The sequence below is a fragment of the Narcine bancroftii genome, chromosome 7 (assembly GCF_036971445.1).
Source record: "Narcine bancroftii isolate sNarBan1 chromosome 7, sNarBan1.hap1, whole genome shotgun sequence".
Taxonomy (NCBI): domain Eukaryota; kingdom Metazoa; phylum Chordata; class Chondrichthyes; order Torpediniformes; family Narcinidae; genus Narcine; species Narcine bancroftii.
Genome location: NC_091475.1, coordinates 35,155,141 through 35,178,145, shown reverse-complemented (window position 1 = coordinate 35,178,145; position 23,005 = coordinate 35,155,141). Strand labels below are relative to the sequence as shown.

General features: G+C 40.3%; 1 protein-coding gene across 2 annotated transcripts in view; it reads right to left on the bottom strand.

Moving 5' to 3' along the window:
* Nucleotides 1-23,005, bottom strand: part of LOC138738746 (acyl-coenzyme A thioesterase 9, mitochondrial-like) — a 46,254-nt gene that overhangs the window by 12,995 nt on the left and 10,254 nt on the right. For both annotated transcript variants that reach the window (XM_069889579.1, XM_069889580.1), the window contains exons 2-12: nt 22,010-22,110; nt 20,651-20,677; nt 19,287-19,332; nt 17,441-17,611; nt 17,295-17,332; nt 13,429-13,509; nt 10,600-10,703; nt 9,688-9,761; nt 6,438-6,505; nt 2,549-2,660; nt 1,446-1,536 (exon numbers count right to left, since the gene is read on the bottom strand). In XM_069889579.1, coding sequence (XP_069745680.1) covers nt 1,446-1,536; nt 2,549-2,660; nt 6,438-6,505; nt 9,688-9,761; nt 10,600-10,703; nt 13,429-13,509; nt 17,295-17,332; nt 17,441-17,611; nt 19,287-19,332; nt 20,651-20,677; nt 22,010-22,110 — 913 coding nt within the window. The remainder of the gene's footprint in view (nt 1-1,445; nt 1,537-2,548; nt 2,661-6,437; nt 6,506-9,687; nt 9,762-10,599; nt 10,704-13,428; nt 13,510-17,294; nt 17,333-17,440; nt 17,612-19,286; nt 19,333-20,650; nt 20,678-22,009; nt 22,111-23,005) is intronic.

Genomic DNA, 23,005 nt, shown 5'->3' with positions numbered 1-23,005 from the left:
CTGAAGGTAACCCTTCAGCCTCCTAGGTCTGGTGAGAGCCAACGAAGCCTATCTAACCTTCTTACTAAATACAGCCCTCTATTCTAGGCAACATGCTGGTGAATCTTTCTGCGCTCTCTCTATTGCTACCACATCCTTCCTGTAGTATGGGAACCAAAACAGTAGACAATATTCCAATGGCAGCTGACACAATGTTTTGTACAACTGCAACATGACATCCCTCCTTTTAAACTCAATGTCTTGGTCTGTGAAGATAAACACATCAATTATTTTTCTTCACTTGTCTCTCCACCTGTGTCACCACTTTCAGCGAGCCATATACTTGCACCCCAAAGTCTCAATGTTACATCATGATGCCAAATACATTTAGGGTGAGGTTACAGAATCAATGAGGAAGGAGACATTTACCTTACCAAAAGTGCCAAGAAATTCTAAATAACCGCAAGAGGAAGCAAATGAACAGAAGTGAGGCATTCAAAGTTAGATTGTTATACAGTAGTAGAAGAGGTCCTTGAAGCAGTCCAATTTTCACAAAAAAACTGGGAAGGAGCAGGAGGTGCCAAATGTAGTAGATTTACCTCCCGTTTTTTTGCAGGGCAGCGAGCAAGATGACTTTGCTCTCGGCTCCCCTCCCTCACTCACCATCTTTCCCTCACGCCGCCAGGTAACTAGAGGCAGCAGTATCACCTTGCAATCTACATTGTGATTGGAACACATGCAAATTGTCATTGCTCTCTCTCCCTCCCCAGTGATGGCAATCTGCGCTGTGGCACTGGGTCCATCAAAACACATTTCCTTGATGTTACTACAAGTGAAACAACAAAATTATGACTGGTGGGGGGTGGAAAGCGATCTGCATGCGCTAATTAGACAGAAGCATTTCCTTAAGAGAAGGAAAAGTAACCACGTTGATACAGGTGGACCCTGACTTACCTTTATTCAAAACGGATTCTGTTCGTCGTAACTCAAAATATTATAAGTCGGGGGTCTATTTGTAATGAGTAGCACTTTCCCCAGCATTCGTTCACCTTTAAATATCTTCCACTAATACTGAAGCATGGAGATGGTTCACCCCACATTTTGACAGACCAGCAACTCAATAGAAATCACACAGAAAATTAAAAGGAAAGTCAGCTTTTCTTCTAAGTGTTTATCAGAGAAGTTGAGTGATGCATATTTCCCTATGCCTGATACAGATCAGATTAAATGATGATGCCTGCTTGTTCTACTGACATACATACAAGACAATGGTTAACTGGGTGAAACAGTGAAGGGTTACCATCATCAGTTAATAGAAGCCATGAACATTTCAGGGCCATAGTCATACAAGAACAATGGCATTCAGAGAACTTCTATTTATTTCTCTGATGTGATCTTTCCACTAGCACTTGATTTAACCTAGAAAATGAACAAAACAATAGCTCAATAATTTAGTTATCACACACCTGTGGATGGCATATTTCCAGACTCTTGAGCTTTGTGTCCTCCATCCACACGGAATTCTTTGGTAAAATCCGACTGCGGAAGCTTACAGTCCTAATGCAAACATGGGTTACGAAGAGGAGCAATTAGATAATTTCCTTGGTCTCTTTTCCATCATCCTCTTAACCCCGTCAATGTATTCAATGCCACTCAAAGTACCACTCAGTGCCACTCAAAGCCATTCAGTGCCACTCAATGTATTCAGTGCCACTCAATGTATTCAGTGCCACTCAATATACTCAATGCCACTCAAAATTCAGCAGACCAAGTTTACTGCATCCTGGACTCTTCTGGCCAGGGCTCAGCACCTCACTTCAGGAAAAATTTAAAGGCATTAGGAAAGGAACAGGTGCCACAAGAGAGAGCAGACATTCCAATCTGGAGCAAGTAATTGCTAAAGGAATGCAGCAGATTGAGCAGCAGCTGCTGAGACAAAGTGATGGGTGGTGTTTCGGGTCAAGACCCCAGATCAGGAATGAAAGGTACCAGAGGGTTTCATGAAATGGTTAGCAAGGCTGATGGATTTTCATTACAAATACAATAGTTTGAAAGCTTGTAGCACAGTAGTCCAAGAACCCATTAGAGGGATCCTCGCTGAAGAATATATACTCTGGTTTGCTCAAAATAGCTAACTACTGGCAAAACAAAATCTGGTGGGGTGGGGGGGGGGGGGAGAGATTTAGGAGGACATTTTTCACCCATTCCCTTGTTGGATTAAGAACATTCTTCTTGAAAAGGTAATGGAACTAATGGATCCTGATGCCAATAATAATTTTGGAAGGACTGGGAGGGGTGTCAAACATGAGGAACTTCACTGAATCATGATCTTTAAAAAAATTGGGGACATTGAACTAAACACAATCATTTTTTTCAAAAGCCACGACAGGCATGATGACCTGAACTACAGGTTTCCATGGACTCACAAAGAATTTAAAACCAACAAGTCCTTTTGTTGATAATTGAATATCAAAACACAATACCTGTATATAGAACTCAAACTTGGAAGAGCTGTGACCAGGAGAGTGGTAGAGGAGCACAGGAATATCAGACTACAAACTCCACTTACTTGGCATCCAGAGTTTCCAGGAACATTTCGTGTACAATTTTACGCTCATCTTCATTCGGTGCTGTTCTCAGTAATGAGGTCTCCTTTATCGTAGTCCTTCTTGCTTTGTTCACTATGTTTTTAACAATGAAAAGCTGAATTGTGATAAATTTACGACCAATTTCAAAAGGCTTGATCATCAAATTAAACAAGCAGACCAATAGTCTTAAGACAAGCAAGAGACAACAGATGCTGGATTCAGGAACCAAAAAACAATTTGCCGGAAGAACTCAGTGGATTGAGCTGCGGCAGTGGGAGAAAAAGAACAGTTTAAGTCAAAACCCTTCATCAAGAAGGAGTACATAGGGAAGACAGCCAGTATAATGAAAACAGGGTGGGAGGAATTAGACAGGTATCTGTGAACCAGGAAGGGATGAAGGATGATGGACAAATAGAGATAGTTGATTGGCCAAACACAGGGGAGGGGGTGGGGAGTCAGACAAAGTAGGTTTGGAGTGAAAGACGAAATTCAGCAGAAGCTGCGATTTAGTAAAAAGAACAGGGACCCGTTGAAGCCATCCTCATACAGACCTATCTCACTATTAAATACAGATTACAAAATAATAGCCAAGGTACCGACCAATATGCTGGGTCGTTACCTTCCCAAGTTGATAGATCTTGATCAAATGGGCTTCATCGGGAAGAGGCATTCTGCTAACTTGAGCAGACTATTTAATATTATACATTTGGTACAGGCAAAACATGATCCAAGAATAAGAGTTTCACAAGATGCAGAAAAGGCCTTTGATTGGCTAGAATGGCCTTTTTTGTTTAAAGTTTTGGAAAAATTTGGAATGAGACAAACATTTGTAAATTGGATAAAAACACTATGACAAACCACAGGCAAAAGTCAGTACAAATGAACATCACCGACATACATTCCCCCTCAGTAGGTCCAGCAGGCAGGGCTGTCCTCTATCTCCAGGGTTGTTCATCTTAGCAATTGAACCATTGGCAGAAGTCATCAGACAAGATTCAGTGATAAAGGGATTCAAAGTGGGTCAGCGCGAGCAACAAGACAAATCTAATGGCAGATGTCGCATTGTTGTACCTGACGGACCCAGCCAGGTCTTTGCCAAAGATGCTTACCACACTGGAGGACTATGGTACAGTATCGGGCTATAAAGCCAACATAGAAAAAAAAAATCAGTATCAGGCCACTGAATAAATTTGACCACAAAGAAAATTAAAGAAACACCAATTTTCAGTTGGTTTGCAGGAGCTGGAAAAGGCCTAGGAATCAAGTATCCTGGAAAATTTATATGAACTCAACTATCCCACTATACTGGAGAAGATTGAAGGCGACTTAATGAGCTGGAGGGATGTGCCCATCACCTTAATGGGAAGGGTTAACTGTATAAAGATGAAGGTGATGCCAGGACTCCAATACTTCTTCCAATCTTTGCCAATTCCATTGCCACAATCTTTTTTTTAAGGCACTGAATGATAGCATAAGGAAATTCATCTGGATTGGAAAAGTACCCAGAATACCCTTGAAAAAACTGATATGGGACTACAGCTTGGGGGGGGCGACTAAGGTTGCCTGATTTTAAGAAATATTATCTAGCAGCTCAGTCGAGGTTCCTTGCATCCTGCTTTGAAGAGGGGGATCCACCCACTTGGGTGCAAATGGGATTGCATTCAATGGGGGAGAGGACAGCGAATGGGATACCAAGTTAATAACAAAAAAAAAGGATAACCCCATACTGAAACATCTGATTAAAATCTGGTATGAGATCAATGAATGTATTGGAGAGAAAGTGGAAATATCGCCTAAGGTGCCACTGACTCAACTGATGCCCATGAACATAGTCAATAAAATCCTGGAGATTTGGCATCAGCAGGGGATCCGACATATTGAGGAGTGCTATGAGGGAAGACAGCTTATGTCTTTTGAGCAGCTAAAGGAAAAATATGATTTGTCTTATGGGACCTTTCACTATTTCCTCCAATTAAGATAATTTCTAAGGGATAGGCGGGGCCCTACAATGACCCCGCCAACACCTAGTGAGATTGAAGGGTTGCGTCAACTGGGAAATGCACCCAAATTTATATTAAGTACCTACTCGGTACTCCAAAGTGAAGCCCCAAGCAGGGGCTACCTAGAACAAGAGAAAGATGGGAGTCAAACCTGGACATCACAATTGATGAGAGATGTTGGTCAGATTGGTGGAAAGACAGTGTGACAACAGTTATTAATTCTAGATACAGACTGGTTCAATACCACATTTTGCACCAGCTCTTCCTCACACCACAAAAGATTCACAAGGCAAAACCAGAGGTGCCAGAGATATGCTTCAGGTGTGGAGTGGAGCAGTGAACATTCGTTCCTGCAACCTGGTCCTACGCAAAGGTACGCCCATTTTGGGGGTACATCTGCTGGGGAATCTTATAGACATAAGCTACAAATTAACTAAATTCCAAATTCAATTCATATATACTTTGTCCATTGCAAAAAAAAATGCATAGTGATGACCTGGAAGTCTGACTCCTCTCTTCTTATCAGTAAGTGGATTACCAAGATGCATAGCTGTATTCCCATGGAAAAAGAAATCACATGTAATCCTAGAATCTGATACCTTTGCCAAAAATATGGCAGCCATATCTGACATACACGGGAGCACAGCTGTAGCCACACAATAAAAAGACTTGGAGATCTACCAACAGATGGATTAATAAAAGTAATTATATAAGGGGGTGGCTCCACGGCCTCTATGGACACTTACTGGAAGCACCAACACCACATCCAGCCTCTCTTTTCTTTCTCCCTTTTTTTTCCCCCATTTTCTCTGCCTTTCCTTTGTGTTTTTTTGGGGGAGCTGGTGAAATGGGAGGGGGAGAAACACCACAGGTACGTAGATGCTACCTTTTTGTTTATTGATGGAAAACAAAACCAAGATAGCAGGAGTGGTTTTCGTGGTTTTATGAGGTAATTTCATGGAAATAAGCGACAAGTTTTTATAATGGAATACAGCTTTAAATTTCTGTTTGCCACCTTCCTAATATTTAAAAAACAAAAACAAATTGGCCAAATATCTAATCTCACTGACAGTAACGAAAAATGTATCGTGATCACTTGGAAGTCTGACTCCCTTCTACTTATAGCACGGTGGACTGCAAAAATGAACAGCTGTATACTTAAGGGGGGGGGGAAAAAAATCACATACAACTTAAAGAATAATATGACACTTTTGTAAAGGTCTGGCAGCCATACCTTGGCCACATAGGGGCCTAGATGCAGCAATAAAAAGGAACAAAAAAAGGGTATAAAAGAAACTTTTATATAAATAAAAATGAAAAACATAGTTTCCCCAACTGTACTATTAAAGTATATTTAAAATGTCACTATGTACAATTTTTATTAAAAAACAAAAAAAAGTTAAAAAAAGAGAATGGGTAGGGGAGCTAGGTGGGGGTGTGGGAAAAGAATGGAAGTAGCTCAGGATAGAGCAGGGACCTGCTGCCTGAAATTGGAAAATTAAATGTCCATACCAAAGATCTGTACATTGCCCAGGCAGAATATGAGGTATTGCTCCTCTAATTTATGGCAGGTCTCACTCTGGCAGTAGAAAAGGCGCATAATGACATGTGGGTGTGGGAATGGGAAGAGGAAGTACCTTACAAAGGACCCAGGCCCCAAACATTGGTTACCCTTTACTTCCCATGAATGCTCTGTGACCGTTGAGTTTGTCCAGCATGTTTTTGTATTGCACACTTGACCCTAACATCTGCAGACTTTCTTGTTTAACACCGAACTCTTGGGAATTGAAAAATGCCATACAAAATAAGTGCAGGCTGAGAATATGATTCTCATGTAATCATAGAACCTATTCTGCACATCACAACTTACACTTTCCTTGTTCAAAGAGATTCTCCTCTTCTGGACTCATGAGCTTCAATGGATTAACAAAAGCAGCCCTGAGGGAAAAAGCAATTCATTATTCCTTGGAGCTACTGTTTTATAAACACCTTATAAGTACTGGTACATAGCTCAGAGACAGGTAATTGACCCAACTAGTCCATGCTGCCATTTATGGACCACATTCTGCTTCTTGATTCCTTACTTTATTTAACAGCACAGTTATACATATTCCAGGAGTATTATCAAAAAATGACCGTCACTGGACCACATGCTGAGTTCCAGAATTAGCTGTGGTTCCAAACTATTTTAGTACAGTTACAACTCTGGCATCTACCCATCAATAAGAAAAATTCATATATCTCATTCACAAAAGGTAAATCAAACCACCACAGCCTGCAGTTATTCCAGGTGGAGGCATTTATATGCTTTTCCAGGTTTTCTATTAACTTATTTCCTCGTTCTTACTCATGTCACCATCTTCAGTCTGTAATCGTAGAACCTATTCTGCAGCCAATTCATTTATCCTGCCTGATATTGGGAAACTTGCTGGGATGCTGCAAAGCCTATGGGACCAGACAAGGTCAGAGTTAATAGAAATAAAACCTTACACCAGCCAGAGTCTGACCTCACATGGGAAAATAGTTAAGGTTGCTGAAGTTAAATCATCTCGGCCCCAAGACCTACAGAAGTTCCTCTTGAGCAACATTCAGGGGTCAATAATATCAAGCTGTTTCAATGGTTTCAATATTGGCTTCTACCCAACAACATGTGATATTCTGCAGTGTATCCAATCCATAAGAAGCAGGACACTGATCGCCCTAACAGTTTTCTCTCGATATGGAGATAAGGTGGTGACAGCAGGTACAGGAGAGACGTCAAGATTGGAAAGTGGCCAATTAAATATCTGTTTAAAAAAAGGCTAAAGAACTTTCCACATAACTGCAGACAAGTCGATTCAGTGTTAGTAGGTAGAGTGTAAAGTTTGAGAAATAATGATCAATTTGAAAGGCACATAACTAAGTATCAACATGCCTTTAATTACAGGCAGATCAGGGAGCAAAGTAAAGAGGCCAATATAGCTGTTGAAGGGTCATTTGGTTATGATAATAGGGTAGTATTAAAACTTACTTATTTGAAATACCTACCACTTGCAAGTGATAAATGTATCCAAGCCTGAACGTTAATCAGAAAGATCATGCCGGAGAATTTTCCAGTTGACGGACAAAGAAATTTTAAAAACACTAAACAAGTGCCCAACAATGGATTTAAAGTCAAAGGTTTATGTATTTTTTTTCTCAACAGTGTCTTTAATGAGCTCCCCTCAATTTTCACTTTCAAACATTAAGATACATTAAAATAGTAGCCATCTGAGGTACTTTTCGAAAAGGAACAAGATTTACTTTTCCTTAGAATTCAGAAGCTTTTTGATTAAATATTCCTTGGAAAAGCAAAATCAATCAGATTTAATAAGAACATAAGAATAGGAGCAGAAATAAGCCACCAATCCTGCTCCACCATTGAATGGCTGATCTGATGTTAGGCTCATCTTAACCTACCTGGATGGCATTTTCCCCATATCTCTTAATTCCCCCACTTCATAAAAATCTATCCATCCTGGTCTTAAATATGTTCACTGAGGTAGCCTCCATTCCTTCAATGGACAGCGAATTCCATATATTCTCCACCCTCTGGAAAAAGCAGTTCCTCCTTATCTTCATCCTAAATATACAACCCTAGTTCTTGAGATGATGTCCCCTAGTTCTTTTCTCCCTCAACAATGGGAACAACTTAACTGCCTATGTCTTTCGTAATTTTATACACTTCTATAAGATCCCCGCTCATTCTTCTAAATTTAAGCAAGTATAGCCCCAATCTCTCCTCATAGGCTAACTCCATTAATTTAGTGAACCACCTCCAAAGCCAGTATATCCTTCCTCAAGTAAGGAAACCAGTACTGCACACAGTACTCCAGATGCAGCCTCACCAGAACCCTATAGAGTTGCAGCATAAACCTCCCTTCTCCTAAACTCAATCCTTCTAGCAATAGCCAACATTCCATTTGCCTTCTTGATGGCCTGTTGCACCTGCAAACCAACCTTTTGCAATTCATTCTCAAGCACTTCTGCAAGACAGCATTCTGAAATTGCTTTCCATTTAAAATAATAATCTGATCTTCCATCTTTCTTTCCAAAATGGATAACTTCCCATTTACCAACATTGTACCCCATTTGTCTCACCCTTGCCCATTCACTTAACCTATCCATATCTCTGTCGACTCTCCAGATCTTCTGAACCATTTGCTTTTCTGCTCAATTTAGTGTTAACAGCAGAAACACTGCATTAATAGTTGTGGGCCCAGCACCAATCCCTGCAGCATCCCACTCACCACTGATTGCCATCCAGAAAAAAACCCATGTATCCCAACTCTCTGCTTTCTGTTGGTTAACCAATCCTGCATCCATGCTAATACACCACCCCAACTCTCTGCATCTTTATCTCATGGATAAGCCTTTCATGCAGCACCTTATCAAATGCCTTCTGGAAATCCAAGTAAATAACATCCATCTGCTCCCCTCTATCTACCATACTTGTTATATCTTTTAATTCCAGTAATCTCATCAAACAGGACCCGCCTTTGCTGAATCCATGTTGCATCTGCCTGATGAATGCATTTCGCTCCAGATGCCTCGCTATTTCTACCATAATGATAGCTTCAAGCATTTTCCCAAAATGCTTAAACTAACTGACTTATAGTTCCCTTCCTTTTGCCTACATCATTTTTTGAAAAGTGGCATGAAATTCCAGAGTCCAGAGAATGTTGGTAAATAATCATCAAAGCCTCTACTATAAGTTCTGCCATGGGATGCATTCCATCAGGACCAGGGGGCTTAGCATCTTTAGACCCATGGGTTTGCTTAGTACTACCTCTTTAGTGATAGCTATTGCATCTAAGCCTCACCTCCCATCATATCCATAACACCTGCCTTTGGCATGGTAAACGTGTCCTCCACCATGGAGACTGATGCAAAATAGTCATTCAAAGCCTCATTACCCAACATCAATTCCCCCTTCTCATCCTCCATTTCAATGTAACATTTTTAATCTAGGATAATCCTTTGTGACTCAGGAATCAAAGTATAAAGGATAGGAATTATTCTTGAACAAAGTGCCACTATAAAACATTTTCACTAATCAAATGAAATAAACTTGCTGTAAATGTACATCCAACATGGATTACCGTTTATTTGAAGGATCTCTTGCCACCATTACAAAGGTAGCCTGCAGGATGGGATTGAAGGAGCCATGTTGAAACTTGAAAGCAAAAAAAAAAGAAAAAGAAAATCACAAATTAAATCCTCCAGAATTTTAACTGAATAAATTTAAATAGTACCAATTCTTCTTGTCTTTTCTGAATAATTGGAAATGCCAAGACCAATATCCTTTCTATCATGTTGGAACATCTCATTGCCTCACAGCACAAAACAGACCCTTCAGCCTACCATGTCTGTGCCAACCATCAAGTACCTATCTATACAGATCACATTTATCAGCATTTTGTCTGTGCCATGGTATTTCAAGGGATTATCTAGATGTTGTTGAAGTGTTGTTAGAGTACCTGCCTCGAGCATTCCCTCAAGCAAAACAATGATTGGGCACCTTCTGATTGTAATGTGCTGATATTCCAGTTTAGTAGAAAAGTTCCTTTCATCATTTAGCAGTTGATAGAATGTTTGAAGGTATATTGGTCACACTAGGATAACCCTTTGGATTTTCAATTTCACAAGAAATCTATTAATTAGCTCCAGTTGAATACTGGTCAGCTCAAGCAAAAGATTCAATTCACAAATGTGATCAGCGTAACCTAGAGCCAAGCTGCACATACTCACAATTAAAGGGGAGAAGGAAAAGTAATAACAAACCCCATTCAGTGGCTGGCCTCTGCAGAGTTTCCTGCTTAATTTGGCCACTAATGTACCTTGATCCCAGCTCAGTTTGAGGAAAAGTTTGCCACTTATTTCTTGCACCATAATCATCAACAAACCATTTATTTTGTGCAACATCTAGTTATTAAATGTAAATTAACTCTTCAAAATTAATGTTTCAACTAAGAAAGGAAAACTTCTTATCTGCTTCCAAGTAGCATTCTAACCTGAGATACGTGCATCTGGACTTCCATGGAACTTTTCCCCACCCAGGTGACGTGACCAGTGAATTTCATGTCACAGTCCGGCAGGATAACATCTTTGACCAGATCTGGAGAGAGATATAAAAGAAAATAATTTTTACAAGATGACACCAGATCTTTGAAAACTGTCACTGAACCTTTCACTTGACCAGCATGTCAATGTTTGTAATATGGCTCATTGTCTTAACTTCTAAACAATTCATTCCTTACAGAGTTATATAATGGGAGCAAGTGGTGATTAACTCTAGTGGAAGATAGAGTGCAATCCCAGATTCTGGGAGTCTCTCACATGTTTCCAGCAAATTAAGAGAATGAATAAACTATCATGTTTTGTACTTTTATTTGAATATCGCTGCTGTTTATTTTATGTTGCAGAGGGGTGTGTCTTTACACAAACATCCTAGCTGAAAATTTACTCTCAATCAAAACACAAGTATTGGTGGCAAAGCAAGCTGTCATGTCCCACCCCAATTTCCCAAGTGAATATGCAGTTAGCCATCCTCTAGAACTGCTGCAGTCATTCTGGTGAGGGTTCAGCATTCTTATGTAGAATGTTTCAAGATTCAAATGCAGCAACCAAGGAGCAAGATCAATAGATTTCGAAGCCAGGATGATGTACGACTTGGGAGGAAATCTACTGGTATCCAAGAACCTGCTGCTTCTTGCCCCTTGGTGATAGATGTCAAGGGCCTAAAGGCAGTAGCCTAAAAAAGTAACTGTATTGTATTTGCAGAAAGCATTCACAGAAGCAAAGGATTACCAATGGGGAAGGAAGTGAATATTGAGAGTGATGAGAAAAGTACTAAAATAGCTTTGTGACTTAAATAACAACTATACTCATTCAGGAAAGTAGAATGTGCTTTATTCCACTCTATCCATGTGCCTTTTTGATAATGAAAAGGTGTTTGGAGTCTCAGAAGGACTTATCCAAGGATACCCTGCCCATGACCTACAATTTACAGCCACAATATTTGTGTGACTTGGCCACTTAAGTTGATGGGTGAGACTCGGTGATGGTAATGACATTGGATGACATTGGCTTGGTGGTCACGTTGGAGTGCTTTCGTATTCAAGATGGTCACAGGTTAATATGTTCATTTTAACTTCCTACATTAGATGCCAGGTGCATTGTTTTGCTGTTTGCATCGAGTGTAATTAAATGTTGTGCATCTTCAGTAAAGGTCCCGACTTTGGTCTTCAAAATGAATTAGGTCAAATGTGAGTCGAGGACCCTGCCCAGAGAAACTCTTGAGACCTTGTAATTAGGTTGAATGATCTTCAACCATCACAACCATTTTACTTTGTGTAAAGACAACTGCAATCTTTAGAATGTTTGCTCATTGAACAGTTAACCAAATAGGGTTTAAGATGAAATGTGTAAATCTTGTTTGCCATTCCCAAATCTCTCCAGGGATATACTCCTGCCATTAATCGATTGCAAGACCTTATGAAAGGTCTAATGTAACTTTCAATATTACTAACCATAAGCCGTTCAACACACCTTCCAATTTATAGAATCAAAATGTGCTCCATTGTTGCACATTTTTTTCCTCTTTGCATCAAGGGGATTAGTTTCCTTCCAGCCAATGAGGTCTCAACTTTCAGCACCATGCACAAATATAAACTGGACATTTGATTTGTACGACTTCCTTTCCAGATGCATGATTGATAAGCAGTTGGCTTGAGATTGGTATTGGTTTTGGCTCAGTTCAGAGCTCATCGATGTAGGTTCCATGCTAGAACTTGATCTCAACATCACTGAGGAATTCTTATTTGCTGAAGGTGCTATCTTTCAAGTGGCATCTTAAAGCGAGACACCTTATGCTCTCAGGTGACCAACTGAAAACCAGATAATTAATATTGGTGTCTTGGCCAATGTTTATCCTTCAACCAATAACATGACAACGGGATAATATGGTTACAATCAGAGTTTGTGAAAGGAGTGGCAACTTTCCTCACCAAAGTGACTACAACTCAAGGTCCTTCACTGGCTACAAGATGCTTTTATCTCCTGTTGTAAATGTACAATGGGAAAAAAAATCAGGGCATTACAACACCACAGTCATTCCACAGCAGGGCATTACAACACCACAGCCATTCCACAGCAGGGCGTTACAACACCACAGCCATTCCACAGCAGGGCGTTACAACACCACAGCCATTCCACAGCAGGGTGTTACAACACCACAGCCATTCCACAGCAGAGCATTACAACACCACAGCCATTACACAGCAGGGCGTAACAACACCACAGCCATTACACAGCAGGGCATTAAAACACTATAGCCATTACACAGCAGGGTGTTACAACACCACAGCCATTCCACAGCAGGGCATTACAACACCACAGCCATTCCACAGCAGGGCGTTACAACACCACTGCCATTACACAGCAGGGCATTACAACACCACAGCCATTCCACAGCAGGGCATTACAACACCACAGCCATTCCACAGCAGGGTGTTACAACACCACAGCCATTCCACAGCAGAGCATTACAACACCACAGCCATTCCACAGCAGAGCATTACAACACCACAGCCATTACACAGCAGGGCGTAACAACACCACAGCCATTACATAGCAGGGCATTACAACACCCCAGCCATTACACAGCAGGGCATTACAACACCATAACCATTACACAGCAGGGTGTTACAATACCACAGCCATTCCATTTCACATTGTATTTGAGAAATTAAGATTTGCTTCAAAATTGAGAATTGAATACCATCACACTGTTAGTGGCATAGAAAGAATTTTGGATACCAAAGATGACTTAAAAAGTGTACCTATCTCATCCACAAGTGCAGTCACAATTGAAAAATGGCTTTGTGGAGAATCAGTTTTGGTATGCTTGTAACTAATTAAAACTGCAAGACAAGAAAGACCACGTTAATTACATCAAATTGATGATTTTTCAATAATTAATTATCTCAATGGTTAACTTAAATTGGAGACTATGTCTAGTCATATATAAAGTTGAACAGATACTGTAGCTCATTACATGACTAGTTTCTGACCATTTTCTCCCCCTATATTTAATTTTAACTGTCACTCTCCCTTTAAGTTTTGACTCTCTCTCTGAACCTCTCCCTGTCCTCAAGTAACTTTCTCATCCTATGACCACACTTACTCCTAATCCATTTTCCCCAACATCCACACTACAATGTGGCAAGAACATTGTGTGCTTTACTGAACATCCCTCGAGGTATGAAAACACAAACCTTTGGCAGAAATGACCTTCAACCACTACAACCCTTTTCTTGGTGCAAGAGAGGACTGCCTACCCTCAATGGTCAATGACGTCAGATTGCAAATATGGTTCAAGATTTATTAATTGTGAAGTTCCTGTCAAATACATCAGCTCTTACTAATTGGTCTTAATTGTACATAATACCCAAAGCCTGATAACTCTCCAGCCAATAGCTTGTTTCATCATCACTTCGATGTCTCAAAAATCCAACTGGTAATGCTTAAAAGGACCAAGAGGTCACGGCTAAACTTCAAAATGTTTATGTTCTTCCTGACTCAGTTCAATTGTGAGATAACAAAACTTCCTTCCCTTCATCTTTCTCTTCTTTCATCAGAATCAGGTTTATTGTCATAAACATGCATCACGAAATCTGTTGTTTTGCGCAGTAGTGTTGTGTATTACAGGTGCAAAACTGTTATTTTATAATACTATATTTAAAAATATGTAATTAGTGCAAAACAGAGAAAAAAAAGTGAAGTAGTGTCTACATGTTCATGTCCGTTCAGAAACATGATGCCAGAGGGGAAGAAGCTATTTTTGTAACTTTGAATGGACGTCTTCAGGCTCCTGTACCTCTTTCCTGATGGCAGCAGTGAAAAAAGGGCATGACCTGGGTGGTGAGGGCCTTGAGAGGCTGCTTTCTTGAGACACCGCCTCTTGTAGATGGAATGAAGACTAATGCCCATTATGGCATTGGCCAAGTTTACAACACTCTGTAGCCTTTTCCTGTCCTATGCATTGGCACCTCCATAACAGATAGTGATGCAACCGGTTAGAATGCTCTCCACAATCTTTGGCTTGGCTTCGCGGACGAAGATTTATGGAGGGGGTAAATGTCCACGTCAGCTGCAGGCTCGTTTGTGGCTGACAAGTCCGATGCGGGACAGGCAGACACGGTTGCAGCGGTTGAAGGGGAAAATTAGTTGGTTGGGGTTGGGTGTTGGGTTTTTCCTCCTTTACCTTTTGTCAGTGAGGTGGGCTCTGCGGTCTTCTTCAAAGGAGGTTGCTGCCCGCCGAACTGTGAGGCGCCAAGATGCACGGTTTGAGGCGATATCAGCCCACTGGCGGTGGTCAATGGGGCAGGCACCAAGAGATTTCTTTAGGCAGTCCTTGTACCTTTTCTTTGGTGCACCTCTGTCACGGTGGCCAGTGGAGAGCTCGCCATATAACACGATCTTGGGAAGGCGATGGTCCTCCATTCTGGAGACGTGACCCACCCAGCGCAGCTGGATCTTCAGCAGCGTGGACTCGATGCTGTCGACCTTTGCCATCTCGAGTACTTCGACGTTAGGGATGAAAGTGCTCCAATTAATGTTGAGGATGGAGCAGAGACAACGCTGGTGGAAGCGTTCTAGGAGCCGTAGGTGATGCCGTTAGAGGACCCATGATTCAGAGCCGAACAGGAGTGTGGGTATGACAACGGCTCTGTATACGCTTATCTTTGTGAGGTTTTTCAGTTGGTTGTTTTTCCAGACTCTTTTGTGTAGTCTTCCAAAGGCACTATTTGCCTTGGCGAGTCTGTTGTCTATCTCGTTGTCGATCCTTGCATCTGATGAAATGGTGCAGCCGAGATAGGTAAACTGGTTGACCATTTTGAGTTTTGTGTGCCCGATGGAGATGTGGCGGGGCTGGTAGTCATGGTGGGGAGCTGGCTGATGGAGGACCTCAGTTTTCTTCAGGCTGACTTCCAGGCCAAACATTTTGGCAGTTTCCGCAAAACAGGACGTCAAGCGCTGAAGAGCTGGCTCCACAATACATCTGTAGAAATTTGCAAGAGTCTTTGGTGACATACCAAATCTCCTCAAACCCCTAATGAAATATAGACACTGACGAGCCTTCTACATTACTGATGGTCCCAGGATAGATCTTCAGAGATGTCACCCAGGAATTGGAAGTTCTTTACCCTCTCCATGACAATTCTATCATTATTTCCCAATACAGTGAAACCCCATTATAACACGATCAGTGGAGTCAATAAAATCTCTTCCCAAGAAAAGCGGAGTAGCACTAAATCAGGATTACACTGCATTTCCCTGTTTAATTTGCATACCTTCATTTCCATTTCTCCTTTATTTGGAACATCCAAGTTATTCTGTATGCATTTTAAATCAATCCAGCAGCTCGACATCCCCTCTCTTGCCGGCAGCCCGACGCCAGAGTCCAATGGCTCATCATGTTGTATCCAAATCCGCATAAAATTGGGGTTTCACTTTACAATTTTGATAATGACAAGATATATTGTGGCACTTATCTCCAATCAGCATCCTCTAACATTGCTCAATTTTCCCCATTAAAAAAAAACTACGATAGATGAGGAAAGGAACCTTGTATTTGTGCTATGGGGTCTAAAGTTTGGAAGTCATGTATAGAAATGCCATCAGTTCCACACAGCCCTGTTAGCATTGCTCACTAACTCTTGAGGTTTCTGGCCAGTTTGTTGATGATTTTCCAACTGCATTCTGATGTCAGATTCTTCACCGAGTCCAGCAACAGTTGAAGAATCAACTGCAACTGCACCATTGTAATTGCTCTGATTAGGAACTTCAAGGGCAAGGGTAATTATTTTGTCATTTACATTTCTCTAAAATATATTCCTGTTTTTAGAAAATCAAAAGTATCCAAGTGACTTTGTTTAATTAATATGTATTGTTAATTGTTCCATTTATCCTTTGAGTGTTTTTATTGCTTCTGAATGACAGCGACATTAAGAAGCATTCAACGCCCTTTTCAGCTGGCAAAGCCTTGGGTGGCTGTAGGAAGATCAGTGCTTAGCTGACTGACAATAACTTTCCTGAGTTGGGCATGCTTTTATCTTTGATGAAGAATTTTAGTTCAAAACATCAACAATTCTTTTTCTCCTGCTGGGTTCCTCCAGCAGATTGTGCTATGTGTTGCCTATAGATTGTGCAAGGGCCTTGTCATTTTGCATCAGATCATTTTAGACAACAATATAGGTAGATCTACGAAACCTATGCCTCTGTCAGTTTGTTCTGTCCCATCAACTACACCACTCTATCCATAGAACATTACAACATAGAAACAGGCCCTTTAGCATTTCTAGTCTGTGCCAATTATTCTGCCTTGTCCCACTCACTTGCACCCAGTTCATCTCTCTCCATATCGCTCCCATCCAGGTACCTGTCCAAATTTTTCTTAAATGTTAACATTGACCCCACATTCTCTACTTCAGCTGGCAGCTCATTCCACACCCAATTACTCTGTGTGAAGAAATTCCCTCTCATATTCCCCTTAAATATTTCCCCTTTCACCCTTAACCCATGTCCTCTTGCCTTTATCTCTCCTAACCTCAGTGGAAATAGCTTTCCAATGTTTCACACAATCTTTTTAGTTCACCTCTTGGTCAAGGTAAACTTATGAACTTGTCTAATATCCGAGTTTTACCTCCAAATGAATCAAGATCTTCGAGGATCCTGCCAAATCTATTGAGGAAAAACAGACTCAAAATGAAATCTTATATAATTTGTCAAGTTTCATCTCAAAATAGAAAAGTAAATTTAAATAAATATATTATTAGTGACCTGCTTTACCTTACTAAGTTATGAACATTCAAGTATTTTTCTCTTAAGAGAAGTTGGCTTCCCAATGGTAGATATGCCTCCAAATAACTGTCCTTCATATGACGACATGGTAAAGAGTCCTGGCTTTCAACCAGTAAAGAACTTAAAGAAGCTCTTTCCTTTGTGGATTGGAGATGCTCACTGGAAGAGAGAACTAGAACTGTCAACAGTGCAGAATACCTCATGAAACCAGAATAGAAAGACAAGTGGAAAGATGCCTGGAAACAGAGAATATTCTTAAAAGAAAAGGGAGAAGAGAAAGAGGAGAGAGTAGTAAAGCAAAAATAGTGATGGAGATAACAGGAAAAAGGAACTGGGAGATCTCTACACAAATCAAGAGATCATTGAACATAGAAAGACAGAACACAGGAACAGGCCCTTCAGCCATCAAGTCTGTGCAGTCCATGATGCCAATCTAACTAATCCTTCTGCCTGCACATAATCTGTATCCCTCCATTCCCTTCCTGTTCATGCATCTGTCTAAATGTCTCTTAGAGGCTGCTCTTCTATCTGCTTTACCACCTCTTCTGGCAGTGTGTTCCAAGCACCCACCACTCTTAAAAAAAGCATCACTAATCTCCTTTAAACTACAACCCCTTCCCCCCCTCCCCCACATACACACATCCCTCACCTTAAAACAATATCTTTTCGTATTTGACATTTCGACCCTGGGAAAAGGATTCTGACTACCTCCCTATCTATACCTCTCATCATTTTTAAACTATCAAGGATAACCGTTTAGTCTCCGATGTGCCAGAAAAAACAATCCAATTTTGTCCAATAATTTCCTTGCAGCTAATGTACTCCAATCTAGGCAACAGCCTGGTGAATCTCTTCTGCACCCTCTCCAAAGCCTCCACATTCTTCCTGTAATGAAGTGACCAGAACTGCACCCTTTAGTCAAAATGTGGCCTAACAGCCATTTTATACAGCCGTACATCTCTCCATCCTCTGTTCTCAAATGGGCATTCTACAAGATCCAACTTCATTTTTGCCAATAGAAAATACAAGGAAGGATAGTAAGTGTATGGCCTTATACATTAAACCAGTGGTTCTCAATTGTTTAAATAAATAAATAAATAAACAGGAATTAAAATAATTGGTTAAAAATATACAAGTTTAAAATTGTAAAAGTAAATGTTCTCGGAAGTAACACATAAACCTTTGGTGAAGATGGGAGAAAATATTCAGCCAACAGAGGGAGTTGGTTGTGCTTGGATTGTATCAGCTGTTGGAATAAAGTGGTGTGAAATAGTAATGGTGACGGCCAGGATGTAGAGCTGGCTGAGGGGGAGGGGGAGGGGAATTCATTATCTAAAATGTTATTGTTCATCTTTGGGTCAGCTCCATGGTGGTGGGGGGGGGGGAAATTTGGAGGAACCTGCAGATGAAGGGATGGTTAAATGTTTTCAAAGAATGTGACTGAAAATAAAGTAAAATGCTTTATATTCATGCAAGTGAAGTTTGTTCAGTGTAAGTACAATGTTTTATTTTTGTCTTTTAAATTGTTTATTCTTAATGCAGGTCTATCAGTTAGACATTGTAAGAGTAAATCCCAAGCGATCAGAAAATACACTTATCCAGGATCTACCAATCCCTATAGGTGCTGGAGACCACGTGTTTTACTGTACGAGCCAAAAGATTTCTCCTCACCACTTCTAACTGGAAACCAGTTTACAATTCCTTCTCCAATTAAAAGAGAGAATAAAAAGATAGCACAAAGAACAGGTCAGATCAAATATCCACTTGACAACCCATCAACCCACACTTTGTCCCCTCACATCCTCACGCCAAATACCTGAAGCTATCAACATACCTCCATTTTACAGACGCACCCACAATTTTCTGTAGTTCCGCACGCACTGAATAAAAAGAAGGTAATTAATGCCAAAATAGATTTTCATTTCTATTATAAAATTACTCAAAATACATTTTGCTATTGTTAAACTGTTAATTGAAGTAAACTTTTTATACAAATGCTGGATGTCAAAAAATAAATCTGCAGATCTTGGAGATTTGCAATGTGATCAGTTAATTCTAAACTTCAAGGTCAAGTTTATTCACAGTAAAAAAAAATTAAATCACATTTTTTATCATTATGAAATTTTAAATATTTTTACACAAGGTGAAACATGGGAACCATTTTCAACTCATTTTCCATCATTCAGGAAATTCAACCGTGCATTTTTATATCAAGAGTGCACAGGATAATTGCATCCATGATCAATGTTCCCTTCAGAGCATTGCAGATCTCCCCACAATGTCCCTCGGCAGTCATTGTTGTTGGATCAGAGTTACGATTGGACAAGAAGTTCCCTTCTAATCGTTCTGGATTCTCCTTCAATGACCAAATGCATCCAAATCACAGTGTTGCCCTCAACACCTTTCTCAGCACAACCCACTGATCCAATCAAATGACCCAAGGTGCAAGCCACGTTCCTCCAATCGGAGCCTTTCGCTGGCCTCTCTAGCTTTCTTGAGCACCAATCAACCACCCAAACCAACGCTTTGCATATTATTGTTAACACTGATCCTTGGCCAATTTGGTCCATTTCTAATCCCTTCTTGATCCGATCTTGAACCCTTGGCAGTAATCTCTTGACCCCAAGATCAACAGCAGGACACAGGGGCCAAAAAACATCTCTAGTCCCTGACTCTTTGAACTGATCCATATCAGAGCCCAACTCCCTACAAGATACAGGCCTGATATTTTTCCTCACCAATCCAAAATATATAGCTAAATGACTCCACAGCTAGTCCAAGAAATACAATTCCCCACCTCCAGTCATAGCACTGAGCACCTGCAGATCACCATCATGACTCCCAAGTAGTACATTTTCAACCCCAGAAACATTCCTCCAGTGTAGATGAAATTTACACAGATAACCTGGACAACATTTAGCATACTCTTTAGGGTGCTTGGGGTATTTCTAGACCAGAGTGTTAACATTAATTGACAGTGATCCATCATGTGTAAACAATCCAAAAATTTTACTGCTTCTCTCTCTCTATTGATGCAAAATCTGATGAGGATCTTTCAATGCTATACATATAAATAGCTTATAAGCTACATGCACTTGGCTGCAAAATAAATTAATGTTCAGAACCAGCCTTTGTCTATTTGGTGCCATCGGTAACATGATCATTATATTTTATTAATCTGCAAGCTGTAACACTCACCATCAGTCATTAACAGCTTAGATTCTCCTGTAGAGGCAAAAAATAAGATCAATTCATGGAACTATGTTTTCATCAAGTCCTAGCTCCAAGAGCATTATAACAATTACTGTAATATTAATCATTCTTTTTGATATAAAAAATAGGCAAGCACATTTTTTAATAAAACTGGTGAAGGTAAATATTAGCACTCAGAGGGCTTTTGAATTGTGCAAATGGATCACAAATATGAAAGGAGGAAGGCAAGAGAAACGTTTGTCCTTTTTTGCAAGAAACTAGAGCAAAAGTTGTGTTTAAAAAAAAACACAAGGGCTTTGCTGAGCCAACATATGGAGTATTGTCCAGTTCTGATCTCCTTGACAATTACCTACTTGGTCAAAAGCAGAGCAATGAGTATTCACTGATTGATTCCAGGGATGCTGTTGCTTTAATAAATAGATCGAAAATATGCTTCAATTCCCTCCGATTTAAAGAAGCAAAAGGCAAACATCAAAATGTTTAAAACCTTAAGCGGGCCAACAGGATGGTTCAACACATTTGTGCACGTAGGTCAAGCAGCTGAGTTCCTCCAGTAGATTGGACCGTAATATCTTGGGTGTCTGACAGGACGGGTGGTGAACTGCTGTTTTCTTCACTTGGGAGGTGGTATTTATTAGTCTCAGCAAAGAGGATTAGCCAATATAGAACAGAGATGAGGAGAAATTTCTTCTTTTGGAGAATGGTAAGTCTTTGGAGTTTTCTCACGAGACACATGTATGCTTAATCAAAGATTATATATATGCCTGTACTGAACTGAGGAAACTAAAGGATCATATGGATTAAGACAGAAAATAGTTCAGCATGATCATACTGAATGCAAGAACAGGCATGAGAGTCTTCCGATGCTTTTATATTCTATGAGACAGCAATCACATACAATACTAATAGACCATTTTAGTTGTTTTTGTGACCTTGTATACATCTCGTTTGAGGTAAATCACAAGACAGATTTCTTAACAGTTTGAGTAAGAGATGACCTGAAAGGATAGCAATATACTTTCATTGCAGAATTCCTCAAAGTAATGGGGGTCTAGGGTTCTAACTGAAACCGATGTTGATGTTAATGTCATCTGGTTGGAGAGTGCCCAGTTGGAAGATGAGGTTTTGTTGTCCAATTGTCCAATTTGCAGGTGGTCTCAAGTCCTTCCTTACTGCCAATTTTACCTACCAGTCTTACATTTACCAAGATTGTTTGCACTTCAAGGTCAATCACAGTAAAATCAGGTTGGTCACTTGCTTAGCAGTAACAAATAATATTCATGTTTTTCACTTTCCAAACACAAGACAATGTTTTTGGTAGATATAAACCAATCAGTTCAGTACCTTCAGTCAGTTCGGGACAACATCCTTCCGTATGGTAACGTGCAGATAAAAGATTACATGGCTTGTTGAGAACAGAAGAAATACTCCGCAGCAGCCAATACCTTTTAAAGCAAAAACTGTTTTAATTGCTTCAACCTCTCTCTCTGCAGGGATATTTTTATAAAAAAATAATAAATTTCTGCTGAAACACTGCACAAAAAATTTATAGACTGACATTTTGGTGTCACCCATTGCAGTCCACACCCACACTCCCCCTCCCCCACCCACCAAGTGACACCAGTGCCCTCCAGCACTGGACTCAACAAAAACTCGATCAAATACTTTTTTTGTAAAGTGACAAGAGAACCCCTCCTTCCACCCCCTCCCTTCTATACAAGTCCTATTAAACAGAGAAAGAACAAAGAAAAAGAAAAGAAAATCATTCCATTGTCAGTGCGAGCAGTAAAACATATGGAGACACGATAATACCAGTGTTAAAATCTTTATGGAGGTCTAGTGGCTAGCCAGTGAGGTACCTATATGTTCTAAATAAGGCTTCCGGATGTTTAGGAGGTGTTATATCCCTTCCTGAGATTGTCCTTTTAAAGTAGGATGCAGCTATTCATCCCCGTAGACCACCTATCTATGAATAGATGGGAGTTAGATTTCCATTTTACTGCTATGCACTTCCTGGTCACACACAAGGCAATTTCTGTGAATTTAATTTGAAAATTAGTTAGCGATCTACCCACTGTGGTAAAGTTCCCAAGAAGACAAAGCTCTGGGTCTACTGGGAAGACGACTCCTGTGATCTTGGTTAGGGTCACACCAGAAAGGCCTCACCTTCATGCAAAGCCAGGTAGAATGTAAGAAGGAACCAACCTCTACACCACACCTAAAACACATCTCTGATAATTCATGTTTATACTGGTGTAATTTCTGTGGGGTGAAGTACAGTTGATGGAGAAGATTATAATGTACCAATCTATACCTGGCATTGATAGTAGCCAACAAACT